This window comes from Xenopus tropicalis, chromosome 5 (genome assembly GCF_000004195.4).
Source record: "Xenopus tropicalis strain Nigerian chromosome 5, UCB_Xtro_10.0, whole genome shotgun sequence".
Lineage (NCBI taxonomy): Eukaryota > Metazoa > Chordata > Amphibia > Anura > Pipidae > Xenopus > Xenopus tropicalis.
Window position 1 is genome coordinate 145686877 of NC_030681.2, and position 15603 is coordinate 145702479.

At 42.3% G+C, this 15603-nt stretch overlaps 1 protein-coding gene across 1 annotated transcript in view; it reads left to right on the forward strand.

Annotated features, from left to right (window-relative positions):
- Nucleotides 1-15429, forward strand: part of fkbp1b (FKBP prolyl isomerase 1B) — a 49903-nt gene extending 34474 nt beyond the window's left edge. The window contains exons 3-4 of the mRNA NM_001103022.1: nt 9721-9833; nt 13878-15429. Coding sequence (NP_001096492.1) covers nt 9721-9833; nt 13878-14006 — 242 coding nt within the window. The 3' untranslated portion in view covers nt 14007-15429. The remainder of the gene's footprint in view (nt 1-9720; nt 9834-13877) is intronic.
- The last annotated feature ends 174 nt before the right edge of the window (nt 15430-15603 follow it).

Below are 15603 nucleotides of genomic sequence, written 5' to 3' on the forward strand. Positions count from 1 at the left end.
AAAACTTTTTATATATAAGATTATATATAATTTAAACTTTTTTAAATCAGTGTTTTACTTGTTTATAAAGTGTTAATGAGGCTTTTTTTAGACAAAAACTTGTCCCCTAACAATAGTTTGCTAATCCCCATTAATATGTTAACGATCCCCCAATGGGGCCCCTACCTTAGGTGGGAAATGGAGACTGGGGGAAACAAAACAAAACAGAAGAGCTTAGAATTGGTCTGACAGAGTTACACTGAGCTTTACTCCATTTTGAAAATGTCAGGGAAAAAAGTTGTTAAAACGTCGTATAAATGTAGTTTAAATGACAAATTCACAAAAGTGTCTGTAAACTGTCTTTCTTTCACCAAAAACGGAAAAGTGTCGGTTGAGTCGGAATTTAGGTGGATTTCTGTGAATCTGGAGAAAGTGTTTTCCACCAGTTTTTCCACCACTTTTACTCCAAAAAAGGGCTATCTCCACTTTTGTGAATTCCCCCCAAAAGAAACACAGTTTACAGACACTTTTGTGAATTTGTTGTTTAAACGACATTTATACGAAATTTTAACGACATTTTTCCCCTACATTTTTCCCAACATTTTCAAAATGGAGTAAAGCTCAGTGTAACTCTGTCAGACCAATTCTAAGCTCTTTTGTTTTGTTTGGTTTCCCCCAGTCTCCAATTCACACCTCTGGTAGGGGTCCCATTGGGGGATCATGAACATATTAATGGGGATTAACAGCTTATTGTTAGAGGACAAGTTTCTGTCTAACCCTAGAACAATAGGTGCAAAAAGCCTCATTAACATTTTACAAACAAGTAAAAAACTGATTTAAAAAAGTTTAATCTATACTAAACATTTTTACCTCACATTTGCATTGTTATGCTAGTTTTAGTTTAATGAATGAAGCAATAACATTTTGAGCGAATATATTGTATACATTTTATTTAAAGGAAAAGTAAAGCCTCCCTGGCAAGTAGTGCAGGGGGTGGGCCCTTGATTCACTTTTCCCCACAAAGAAGATATTTAGACCCTTACATCTCGTTGCAGAAATTTAGAAAACATTAGAAAGGCCAGCTTGTCCTAAAAAAAGTGATGTATAGTTTCCCTAGGCAAACTAAAATGACTCTTCAGGAAATGCCCCTAAAGTGAAATGACAAAACTAAATGCAAAATCCTGCTGGTAAAATCCTTATTTGGCTGGACAGTGTTTTGGCAAATGGAACTTGACCACTTTATTATTCCTTTTGTATAAAGACGCAAAGGCAATTTGCTTCTCAGAGTTCATTAGTAATCCGTTTAGATACATGAGCCATGGCTGCTTGGGAATCAGTGTAGTCTGCAACATACTCAATACTGGGGCCATTGTCTAGACCAGTGCTGTCCAACTGGCGGCCCGCGGGCCGCATGCGGCCCTCGACCCCCCTCTGTGTGGCCCCCCACCTGTCTGGCTGCCTTGATGGCTTAACTTTATGTTAGCTTTAAATGGCATCAGTACTGAGATTAACTGGCCCCCTGCTTGGTTATCACCTCAGATTCAGGATGCAATCCCTCTGTATTGTTTAAAAATGTAATCCCCTGTGTTGTTCACACCTTTTAATCTCTGTATTGTTCACCCCCTGCAGTGTTCACACCTCAGGCTCAGGCTGTAATCACCCCCATTGTTCACCTATTTACACCTCAGACATTGTATGTACTGCCTGGACTATGCTGCCTGTGTATAGGCAGCATAGGGTAGGCAGAGTATGGCACATAGGTAGCATAGGGCGCAGGGAGGGTATGGCACCCACAGGCAGCATAGGACAGGCAGAGTATAGCACACATAGGCAGCATAGGGCAGGCAGAGTATGGCACCCACAGGCAGCATAGGACAGGCAGAGTATAGCACACACAGGCAGCATAGGACAGGCAGAGTTTTGCCTGTGTGTGCCATACGCTGCCTACCCTATGCTGCCTGTGGGAGGTAAACTTGGCAGGGGTTTGTTCTGGGAGTTTGTTAGCAGTTGGAAATAGCCATTAAATGGTCCATAAGGTGTGTAATTATATGCTGGGGGTTGCTGTGCTATCCACAGGGGAGGAGGAGGCATATGGATTTAAGGGTGTGTCTTAATATGACATAATATAATTCTTTAACATATGAATGATGGTTGATATCAGCGACCATTGTGATAAAATGGGTGTGGTTTTAAGTGGGTGCGGTTTAAAATGGGGGAGTGGCCAAAACTGGCTTCCATTAACGGCCCTCCACCATGTATGTGAGAGAAATTCCGGCCCTCGGCACCGCAGAAGTTGGACAGCACTGGTCTAGACAAAACAGCTAAATGGTTAGCGTACCCCCTGCCGAACTATATACTGGCTGAAGAGTTCCTGATAATGCATAGAAGTAGGGTGAATCTCCTGTACCATATACCAGCAGGGGATAACAGATAGCGCTCACAGGATATCTCCTGTATTACATACCAGCTGGGCACTATTATACGGCTCACTGGGATATTGGGGTACAAGGTTGGACTGGCCCCCAACAGGGCATTGAATAAAAACCCGGTGGGCCCTAGTCCTGTTGGGCCCCTTTTTGCCGGGCATGTTGGTGTGGGGGCCGGATTACTGCTGCCCAGTAATGAGTAGGGGATAGAGAAGAAGGTTTCTAGATCCTTAAATCTTGTTACAAAAGTTGAATTACACAGAAATATAGAAAACATTTGAAAGCCCAACTTGTCCTAAAAAAAAGATGTATAGTTTCCCTGGGCAAACTAAAATTACCCCTCAGGAAATGCCCCTAAAGTGAACGGAGAAATGGCAAATGAAATGCAAAATCCTGCTGGTAAAATCCTTACCCCAAGGCTCGTGTAGCTGTGGGACTAGGTTTGGTGGCACCGACAGATTTAAAAAAATAATAAACATAAAAAAATGTCAGCAAAATGACAAAATCTGAAAACTGTCTGTTTAAAAGACAAATTCACAAAAGTGGAGATAGAGGTTTGTGAATTAGGTGGAAAATCCGACAAATCTATCTCCTTTTATTTTGTCTCAATATCACCACTTCTGTGAATTCCCCCCATTGTGTTGCTCAGTTAGAACTTTCTCAGCTCTGTAAGATGTGACTTGTAATTATAATTACGCCAGCATATAATCCAGCTCTAGCCATGAATCAGTCCTATTCACTATGGGTCTGTGCCAATCTGCTTATAAATTCATATGGCTGCTGCACAGGATCAGCTGTTGGAGAGCACTTGGCTCTATAACAAATTAGCCTTGTTCCCACCTTGCAAACAAATATATACGAGAAAGCCCACCTCAAAGTGATTGGCTGGGACACGTGGGTGTATGAGTATGCATGTATAATTTAATCAGGAGCTAAAAGGAATGTTCGCTGGCTTAGATAATTCTATTCTATTCATATGTATGGCAGCCGTTTTCAGGGAAAAGTTCTGTAATGGATGCTTTTATACATGTTCTTGCTACTGTAAGTTATTTTAAGATATAAAAAAATATCTAAAATGTTAATATTTACAAGTTGGACATATGTCCCATAGATTACACAGAATAGTAATGTGTGTGTCTATAGTGCTGGCTACTGTACAGCCACATTTGGTGAATGCTGCTTTAAAATACCTCACAAATAGATCTTTTTTAAGTCATTCAAGCTTGCTAGGGTTTTGCCTTCATGTACAGTTTGTAAAGCTTCCAGTGGAACACTGGGAAACTATACCCTCCCCAGAAGTCATTGCTATTACACATAGGGGCATATTCATTAACACTGAAAACACACATAACCGGTGATGTTGCCCATAGCAGCCAATCAGCAATTAGATTTGAACGGTCACCTACCGTTCAAATCTAAACAAAAGCAAAGAAAACAAAAGCAAAGATCTGATTGGTTGCTGTGGACAACATCACCAGTGATCTTTGTTTCCAACAAAGCGACTTTCCAAACTAAGTGACTTTCTTCACAATAGACAATCACTATATAAACAGTCTGCCGAAGAACTGATATTGTGTTATATTGACTAATCCTCTGCATTTTGCTTTCTCTGAATTTCTCATATTAGGGGACCTCTCACTTGGGTAAAAACGCCCACTGAATTCAGGCTTGGGGTTGACTAATCCTTGTATACACAGAGTTACACAGTAGGGGATTGGCTGTTGTTGAGACCTTTATACGAAAGCTGAAACATAGCTTTTATTTTAGTCCAAATCTCCATTTCTAATTATATTTTTGATTCATGTTATTGTAGCAGTTATAATAATTTTGGTCTCCATTTGTTATAACCATCGTTCTAATCATGATCGCTATTTTCAGTAGAGTATAATTCTGGCCTCCATTTCCAGTAACTATTAGTATAATTCTGGCCTCCATCTCCAATAACGATCATTATAATTTTGGCTTCCATATCTGATAACTGTTATTCTAATGCTATCTTAAGTAGCTGCCTTGGTTGTACATGCAGGACTATTCCAAGGCTAGACCAACCTCTATTTTAGGCCCACCATTTTTATTAGTGTGATTGATATAAAATGAATGGTCCTGCCCACAGGGACTTGACCGAAAAAAGGTGCGCATTAGCCGGGCATCTATAACAGCCCAGTGGTACGATTTCAGTTATTTATAGCATTAAAGATACAAATGCTTGACATGCTGTGTGTGATTATCTCAGTTATTGATAGCCACACAGCCATATTGAAAAAAAAGTTTTAAAAAAAGTCAAATAAGCTTTGAAAAGAATTAGATTTTGCTTAGATTCTGGAGCTCAGTAGTAGCAAGTGAATTTCTGTCAGCTTTGGCAGCAATGAGAAGTTTTAATAAATGGCTTTGGCTTCAGGATGAGAGCAGGAAATGGAACAGAAGGTGGGTTTTTTTTCACCAGCTTGCAAATTACACATCTGAAATCATTTTATTTGTACCGTCCTGGCCTCTTACATGTGGGAAGACCACCTGCCATTGCCATAGTTGGATTTAATGCTCTCCCTTGTACCAGCTCAGAGAGATGAAAACCTGTGACTCTCAAGGTGTTGGGCCACCTCTGCAAGTGTGCCCCAATTCCTATCAGCTATGAGCCAGAAATATCAAATTAAATCAGCAAAAGTGTAATAATCACTAGAACCATTATTTTTCAGTGCTATAGTTTATTGTTTTTGTTTTATTGTATCATTAAAGGAGAAACTTGAGCTACCGCTTTGACAGGAATTCTGAGTGGAATTGATGCAGGTTGTAACTGTAACAGGAAGAAGTGTGGGAGCAAATGACACCCATGAGACACCATTTTGTGTGTCACTGGGATCATCTGACAGGAAATAATGCAGGTTCTAACTGTAACAGTAAGAAGTGTGGCAGTAAATGATGTAGAGCCACGATTTTGTATTGTGTGTCTCTCACTAATCACCTAACAGGAAATAAAGCAGTAACTGCTAACTATAACAGGAAGAAGTGCGGGAATAAAAGACACAGCTCTGTCCATTTCTTGGCTGGTGTAACCCAGCATGTATGTGTGCCCTTGTTTTGTGTGTGAGCACCGTGCCTCATTCGAGCCAAAGGGACAGACTTTAGTCATTAAAATGGCAGTGTTTCATTATGGGATTATATAATAGAAAAATATAATTGGAGCAATGTTTATAATAGTGATGTTTAAATTAATTGTGTTGCCTATAAATAGACTGTGGAAAGACAGAATGCTTTTTTCTATTTTATTGTGGGGGCAGTATCCCAGTGCTTCAAAATAAAAGCAGTACAATATAAGAGCAAGGATCTATAAATATAATCATATTATACTTTTCTGTCTGTCTGGGTGATCCCTGAACCAATCATAATCATCCATTGCCCCCTCTTAGCCCTCTTTCTAAAGCAATGGTTAAAGGAGAAGGAAAGGCTAAGTCACTTGGGGGTGCCAAAACGTTATGCAAAATGTTAGGCACCCCCAAGTGACTTTAATCGCATACCTTGAACCCCGGGCTGGTGCCCCTGTTAGGAGAAAACCGCACCAGCCCAGGGTACCTGCAGCGAGTCGTCAAAATCCCTGGGCCGAGTGAAAAACCGATTTTTTTGTTAAAGTTCGGCTTTTCACTCTACTGCGAAAGTGCGAAGAAGGAAGAGGAGACCATGCTCGCAGCTACCACGGGCTGGTGCGGTTGACAGCAGAGAACCATCTATTTATATTTTCTTTCTAGTTTTACCTATCCAACTGCCCCCCCTATATTTCAGGTTGCGCTCAGAGCACCTGTCACTTCCAAAACCTGCACAGGGAATGGGACCTTTGCAGCTCCCATTGTAATTTTCAGCTAGGGCATAGTGAAATACTGCTAGAAATACTGTTATCTGGGAGCCGCTAGAAGCAAAATACTTAAATGAAAACTGTACCCAGAGAATGAATACTTACTAAGTGACCTATTAATTAAATTCCTATTTCCAAACTGGAATATATATATCAATAAATATTGCCCTTTTACATCCTTTCACCATTTTGTGAGGCTGTGTGCTCCCTTAGTTAGTAGTTAGACAGAAAGTAGTGTGAGGGTAAACATGTATGTGTGCCCTTGGTTTGTTTGTGTGCCCCATGAATCATAGAATCCCATCTCCAAACTGCATATTAATGCCTTTTCCTGAAAACTAATATCTTATATGTCATATAATATTGGAAAGTTTGGATATTTTAGGGCGAATTTCTGGTGCACTGCACCTAGACCCCAGTGATTGTAGCAGACAAGGGTTAAGTGCAAGTGCTTTGTGTATGGGGCTCAAAGGGCCATGATTTTGTGACCCTTACTGCTCCTGCTATGGAACTTTTTGCATACAAAACTAGCACAGATATCAGTCTGAAAATTCTGTTCTATAATAGATCCACTTGTTAGAAAAACAGGGCTTCCCCAGGGCTCGTGGCATCAGTGTCTATGAGCAGGAGTAGCATTAAGGTTACAGAATTGCATCATATTGAGTAGACGGACCACAGACAGCTCAGTTCACTTTTCAATAACTGTCTCCACCAAAAGTAGCTCTCAGATCCGACAGGCTCAATAAATAAATAGTACAGTGAAAATAATCTTTTATTTATGGGTACAGAATGTGGCTGTAATGTATTCCACCATTGGGAATTGATGTGTGAGAGGCACAAATGTTGAGGCTGATGTGTGCCATGACAGCAATGCAGCATCTTTCCGCTCAAAGTGTTGCTCAGTGAGATAGTTTTCCCGGTTATATGTTACCCCTCCTACCCCCCCAGGTTGTGCTCGGATCACCTGCGACTTCAGATAATGCATTGAGGTGTGGAGTGAGCATCAGATAGGACAGGGCCAATGGCACAAAGCTGCTCGGAGCCAGATTTTTACAAGTCGTGCACCATTACAAATGGAATCCTATTCATCCATCAGGCACACACCTCATGAGACAGGTCATTAATGCATATGATCTCTCAGCACATGCAACTTATATATACGACTTTTATTCCTAGTGTGTTGGCATTGATTTCACTATTTTCACGTTTTAGAAATGCAGGGGTGAGTCAGTAGAGTTCCCTATACCAATTTCTAAGAGCCCTGCCTAGATATACTTTGCCTAGATATTGGCACAGTTTGCCCTTGCCTACTAACTAGGTATGCACCGAATCCACAGTTTCAGGATGCCTCTGACTACCAAATCCACCACAAATTTATATATTCAAAATCATGGGGTAAAGAATTAGTTAAAAAAAACTTGTCAACGTCCAGTCTAAAGTCATATGATAATTAAGTTTCAGAATCCTGAAAAAAAGGCTCAGCTTTGGGCAAATCCCAAACTGGGGATTTAGTGCATCCCTACTAGTATCCTCAAGCAACCATACAATAGCTATTATGAGAATGCGAATCCAAAGTAGGTCAACTGACACCCTACTAACTTAGTGTATATATATATATTGATTATGATTGATTTGTGAGTAGCATATTTGAACCAGAATGCTTAGCTATTGTAGAAAAGCAACTCCCAGAATCCTTCATGCAGCACGGGCTGAAAACCCCCGACTGAAAGCTTGGTGCGGAGCAGGATTTCTGTCCCCAGAGTGGCAGAATAGCAGGGGTGTATTTATAGGAGGAGGCAAAACTGTTTAATTCAGGCGCTGTCATCAGTGCCGGCTGCCTCTCTAAGACGCACAGAGATGACAGGAGCCAGAGGCGATGGAAAATCTGACATAGCAGAAGGGATGGAGATTGTAATGTCTTGTCTGCTTCCAGTGGAAGTCCTAAGTGTTCTGTCTCTGTCACCAGGGCCCCCGCACCCCCTTCCCCCATCAGATTCCCCTTGTTACTAATGCAACACCTCACCCCCCCCACCCATTGTTATAGTTATCAGTCAGTCATGTTAGTCTATCAACTTTAGTCTGTTAAACCTCATTATATATTTAATAAACTAAATGAAAGCTGCTCATATAAACAATAGACCACAGGAGCATTGAAAATACTCAAAAAGCGTATTTATGCACGTAGTTTACTCCTGTAAGTGCATTTGAAGGAGAAATTACTTTATGTGAACGTGGAGTGTGACCTAATCTGCGCCGGCAGGTCTTTGTGGACTTGTATTTATTTATTTTATTTGTATTTATCTAATTAGGCCATGTCTAGTTCATTGTCAATTTTGACTTCTTAAACAGCTGCCCTAAGTTGGCTCATTTGGCAAGGTCGGCAAAGATATTTCCATGAAATGCCTACCTGAAATGGGCGATATCGTAGGAATCCGATCATTTGACCCTCAGGCCAAACAATCGAATCACAACAACAAGAATAGGACTAGTCGGAGCGAGGACTGCATCAATGAGCCAATGTGGCCCCCTCTCCGACAGGAAAATCAAACCTGCCTGATCAACATCTAGACAATTTTAGGCCAGCTATTGGTCGTGTAGGTCCATTGGGGTCCCCATACACAGGAAATAAGCTGCTGAATCAGTCTGAGGGACCCAAATTGGCAGCTTAAATCTGCCTGTGTATGGCCACCTTAAGTGACTTGAGGTAGTCAAATATTGAAGGAGCCGTTCATTTGGTGAGGTTGCCAAATAAGCGGGGATGTATTTATGTCTATTAAACCTATTGAATACACTCATAGGTGCCTAAATGCTTTATTTTAGGTTCTTTGTCACCACTCCTTGTGTCCAATGTCTCAGGAGCCATTATAGGCACGCATTTTACCCACAATTGTTTTCGTCCAGGCGCCCTGTAACCCTAGCCTAGAATTCCTGAGCATCATCCCACGTGCAGTAACTTGTGTCCCAGCTAAAGAGTTTGCTGCCCTGGATTCCTCCGAGAGCCCTGTGCCAGCAGAGAGACCGAGTGACCCTAATGAAACCTTCCAGCTCAGTCTCCGAGAAACTGAAACCTTTCCAGGAAAGACTTAGTATAAACACAGCATAATTACAGCCGCCCCTTGTCCTTTCTTTTGTTCCACAAGGAAGAATAATGTTTTGCATTCACTGGTAAATTGGGGATGTTGCCCCTCCTGTATTGCCAGCGTTCTTCAGCTGCCAGAAACATTGGGGTAACATGATCTGTATAATTGCACCATGTAACATGGAGAATGTTTGTATGAATTTAAATATAACGAAGGGTGGTATGGTACGCACAATCATGGAGGGGTCATTCGTTATGAAATGTATCTTACACATAGATACACACAGATCTGCCCTGTACATCTATTTATCTGAAAGGGTAAATGGCTCTCCCTAGATGTATGTATTTTTTATTTGATCTTGACCCAGGAGCTAACATTTTTTTCTGCCTGGCAGGGATGTTACAGAACGGGAGGAAGTTTGACTCATCCAGAGACCGAAACAAGCCTTTCAAGTTCAAGATTGGGCGTCAGGAAGTGATCAAAGGCTGGGAGGAAGGAGTTGCACAGGTACCACATGGGGGTAGTGATTCTGGGGGTCCTTAGCTTTGGGCACACGTACACACACACAAGACATACACTCACTCAGACGATTCACAAGTAGACTCTACATCTCCACATTTAGGTTGGCCAGACAGTTTATTGACCCATGGGCCTGCCCAGGCTGAAAACCAGCCAGATATCTATTGGGCATGTTGGAATATCCCATTGAATGATGACTGTATTATTGCCCAGACACAATCCTCTCCAGACAAGACTTCCAAGGCCCCCGCTGTGATCTAATCATTGGCACAGAACATTGGTGGCCAAACTGAGTAAAGATCTGCTCGTATGGCGACCTCTCTATCTCACATGCTTTTACATACTAACCAGATCAGTGTTCAGTTGCTCAAAAAAAGGGCCATTATGTTCATTATTTACATTCCCAGCTGGAAGATGGAGTTCAGTAACGATCGTTACTGGTTCCCTGTAACACACACAATAAAACCGAGGTTGCCTTCTAAGGGAATCTCATCTTCCCTTTCATTATGATTTTTTATTGGCATACAGCCTATTTCATACTGAATGGCTTTTAACTGGGATGCTTGTTTCTAGGCATTGCTTTAAGGGGGGCCAGCTGCAGGACCCCTGGGATTAGATGGGTTTGGGCTGACAAAATACCCTTTTCTTGGGGCATATATTTCCTTCTGTCCCATTCTCACCCATCTGCTCAAGCAGTCGGGCACAGGTATAGAAATCTTGGTGGCCCAGTGAGCCAGTCAGGAAGAAGGCATCAGCTTGCCCACCTGCTTCTCTTTGCCACCAACATATTCCTTTGTTTTGTACAAAGGTGGATGGGGCCAATAAATAGGCGGGGCAGACTGGGCAGGGTTATAGGCGGAGCAGAGGTGGGCCCATAGTTATAAAGGGTGATCAGAAGTGGATAGGGTCGGGGAAAGGAGGGATTGAAAGGTCGTTACAAATTTACTGGCAAGTACATTGCTAGTAAAATTGTAATACTAGTGCTGGCACTAGCTGGTGATTTACTAACTAGGCTTACCACCCAGGTGACAACTCAACTTACAATCTAATTGCATTCTAACATGAATTTAGGGATGCACCGAATCCACTTTTTTGGGATTTTTTGGGCGAACCCTGAATCCTTCATGAGAGATTTGGCGAAATGCTGAACCGAATCCAAACACTAATTTGCAAAGGCAAATTAGGCTACAGAATGGTTACATGTAGCTGCTCAGGCAGCGCGCGGCGAAAAATGTTCAACTTGCGTGTTTACATGACAAACAGTCATGTGATTTTAAGGATTCTGATTCGGTTCGGCCAGGAGAATGGATTTGGCCGAATCCTGCCCAAAAAGGCCGAATCCCGAACCGAATCCTGGATTCGGTGCATCCCGTACACGAATTTAATCCTATTTGCTAGATAAACCAGAACAAGCAGGATCCCTATCTGTGGATCTGTTGGTGTTGTGCCAGACTGGCTAGTTGCCAGCACAACTAGCAATTCAGCCGGCACAGTGTGCAGCCTTCTGATTGGATACACACCAACCCCTAGGCCACTGTGCCAAGAGCGATCACTGATTGCTGTAAATGCTGTTTGACGAGAAGGGGTTTTTTTTTTTTTCATTTCTAATTTTCTCTAAAAGAGCTGAAAATAAATAATAAAATAATAAATGAAAGCAAATAATGACAAAAGTAGAGTGCTGCATGCACATTCTTTATTTGAAGGGTTTACGTGCCCTTTAATCAGTTCCCCCTGGCAGATGTGGCTGTGGTTCCAGTGTTGCCTACAGAACATAGTGCCCCGTGCCGACAAGGTCAGTAATTATTGCTCAGCCGGCCTCTCACGCAGGAGGGAAAATGTGACTTTCACACATGATTGATCATTTTGCTGTGCTGCGAAATGACAGTTCCGCCAACACACCTTCCCCCCCCCATGCCTCAGACACTTCACTAATCCTCTCAAATGGAGTGTTTGAGCCACAGTCGGGGGAATATGATCATATATCACGACATGCTGTGGTGAGCCGCTTTGTCACCGGCAATAAATCCTGGTATCCTAATCAGTGTCCCCCGCTTATTTCCAGGCCTCCCCTATAAAACGGGACTTGTTGGTGCAGGCCTGTAATTAGTGTGTCATTAGTCACAGCCCAGCTAGGAAAATAAATGACATGCTGTTGCTGTTGCTGTTGCGTTTCTGCCAGAGATCCTTATTTATATTACGTATTTCATTATTCAATGTGCTTATTTACACGATGAGCGCAGAGGGTTTGGCCCCCTTTTTGGAAATAAGGCACAAATAAAATTGGGGTCAATGTTGGCATGTAAACAGAACCCTTTACTTACCATCAGGTGTACAGTACAGGGCACCCTTACACTCTGTATTTTGTGTATTACCCATCCTCCCTGTATATATATATATATATATATACATACAGCCTGTAGTCTTAACTGGCACATATGGCATTAGAAAAACTATACCCCCAGAATGAATACTTAACCAACAGATAGTTCATATCGTACTAAATACCATATTAAAGAATCTCTACAAACTGGAATATATATATCAGTAAATATTGCCCTTTTACATCTTCTACCTTGAGCCGCCATTTAGTGATGGGCTGTGTGCTCCCTCAGAGATCAGCTGACAGGAAGGTAGTGGGGAAGTAAAAGACAGAACTTTGTCTATTCATTGGCTGATGGGAACTAGCATGTATGTCTGCCTTTGGTTTGTTTGTGTGCACCGATGATCCCAGGGTAATTAAAATGGCAATTTTCTATTAGGATTACCCAGTGGCACATACCGTTAAAAAGTATAGTTTTATGAAAATGGTTGATTTAGAAGCAGGGTTTTACATATGGGCTGTTTCACGTGATATATTTTCATAGAGACCCACATTGTTTGGGTGTATAGAACAGGCTGCCATGCCTAATACTGACTAATATAACATGCCTTGCTTTGGATCTGTATAGGAGTCTCCAGGTCTCTCCAAAATGCTGCCTTTTGTGAATGAATAGGCTTCTCCCTGCTGTATTCTTTCATAGGAAAGGAATGGAGACCATGGCTTTCTTGCCTACATGCTGTGTGTTCTGACCCCCCCCCCATTAAAAGTCAGCACCCAGCCTGGCCTTTATATAAATAGCATTACACTAATTGTGTATAAATGCCAACACGTTTAGCCCTATGTTATTATCAGCTCCCCTTCCGGTGATACAGACGCTTTCTGATTCATTGCTCAGGGGATGAGAAGACCTTCATATGAATCCTTTAAGGAAGCCATCAGCAGAAATCACAATAGACAGGCCGCGTCTCAGCGCATCCCCCAGAGCAGAGCGAGTCGTTTCACTGACAGCTCCAGCTTTACGTACATAAATATCTTCATCGCCAATAATTGCAAATAACTGAAACAGGTTGTTGCTAGCTGAGGCGGCTGGTACAACGCTTAGTACCAGTGATGTGTCCCGACACCTGAATTCTCATGTATGGCCATACTGTTGCACATACATACGGTGGTTCTGCTGGCACTCCCTGCACCCTGATATATATTTATAGTAATGCCACCCAATGTCATTAGGATAGAGCAGCTGTTAGTACTGTTAGAGTTGACTGAGTTAATGAGCATATGGTGTATAATGCAGGATTCTGATTGGTTTGGAGGTGCTGAAATTCAGCCTTGGTACCAGGAAGGATAGGTATAGCTATGCCAGCAGGGAGCTGTCAGTTTGGCCTATTTGGCTAAATTAGTAGGCCACTGGTTTGATCCAATAGCCTTTTCTGGTCAGTATGTTATTGCAGCAGTTCAAATATCTATTGCCTATGTATGTAAGTCCATAAAAGGCATCACTGCACAGCTTGAGGTCCTGTTGCCGACATAAGCCACATTTTGCCCAACACAGTGGTGATCATATCAGGCAGAGAACGGCGTATGGCCAACTAAATTAACACACAGCTTTCCCCCAGACTCCTCTATTACTTTAACCTGGGCTTTGTTGACACCTAACTTGGAGTTAAATATAGAGGCAAAATTACTTGTATAACATTTTTCCATTGTTTCAGATGAGTTTGGGCCAGAGAGCAAAGCTGACCTGCTCCCCTGATGTTGCCTACGGAGCCACAGGGCACCCCGGAGTCATCCCTCCCAATGCCACTCTGATCTTCGATGTTGAGTTAATACGGATAGAGTAGACTACGTCTGGAGAAGGGCCGGCCAACGATCTCCAAACACTACCGCCATCCACTTCCTTAAGAGACCTCCTTACTGCTGAAGAAAACCTTTCCCACCTAGACTCCAACAGCAAGAGGGGGAACAAGTCTTCATATTTAACCCTAGTGCTGCCAGAGCAGATAGCTAAGGGGAACATGACTGGCAACAAGGGGTTCTAGGAAATGTAACAGGGCTACCTTTAGGTGAAGAGCAGGAGACCTGCGGTGCTCAGGTCTTTGTATTCCAACTAAATATATTAATGTAGTTCCCATACTATTCATCACCAGTAAAGGGACAACTGACATTGTGGTTTTATCCTATTCATTTTGTTATTACTTAATTGTAGTGGTGAAGTGAAAGCAGAGACCGCAGGTGGCCTGCCACCTTGAAGTAGCCCAACCGTCTGCAGCTAAAAGTGGCAGTCCTTCATTATGGGTGTGAATCCAATTGGCCATCCCAAGAGCAGAGTGAAATCCATGAGTGCACTTGTCCATGAATAGTCTGATATTGGGAGTTGCCCACAACTTGTACTTTCTGCTGGTTTAGGAAGGGTTTGTACCAAGCCATATACAGTATGAAAGGTGATGTCCTTCATATATGTCCTACAGAGTTTGCCTCCAAGTCCACTTGGCTGACATCTTTCTGTTCTATCCTTAGTATATTTGGGAGTTGTACATGTAGTCAAGAAATATGGAGCATTTTTATGTTTCTTTCAATGGCACAAGACCCTTAGACATATATTGATATATACAGACACTAGCAAGTTGAGCTTAGAGAATGGGCGGAGCTCCAGGGCTGTTTTTATATAATTCCAGGGCCTGGTTCCAAATAGGAAAGGGTATCATTGTCAGCTTCTTGCCCTACTGATCCTGACTTGCTTTGCCTCTCCACACTCTGCTCGGCCTATCTGTGTTCGAGGCCCTTGTCAGCTGGCCCTTTTTGGAATCCACCACAAGGACTGCCCCTTTAAGATGCTCAAAGCAAAAGAATCAAGCTTTGTTTCAGATAAGCCCACATCTACGATTCTTCCCCTGATCTTGGCCTCTGCCCAGGAGAAAAAAAAAAAATCTACCCCACAGCTAGGGGTAAACACATTGCTGTTATTGTAATTTTACTTTTTTTAAAAGTTGTGTCTGTGTTTTTGTCTTGAAGCTTAAAGCCTTGTTGCTTTCCAGCAAAACAAAATGGGGAAGGTGAGGGGTGGGGGTTGCAGAATGGAATAAACAGCAAGACTGGCTACAGCACTCTAAGTTGTACATTTTCTATAAGCCTTCCACTGCCGGAAGGGCCAGCCTTGGCTCACAGGGCCACCGTAGGGCCCCTCCGGCAGGGAGGCGGGGTTTTAATTTGCATGTGACATGATTCACACTTATAAATCAAAAGAATGATCTCAAAAAAAAAAAAGAACCACTGCCTTACAGCACATTTAGTATCAGGACGACGTTGCTCAGAAATATCTGTGTACAAGGGGGTACACACATGGGCATTAGCTACCGGTTATTTCGCTACTACACTGACTCAGACCTGTAAGTCTTGCTTGCTGCTGTTTTAAAGAAAGCCTCTTCTTTAAATACGTAT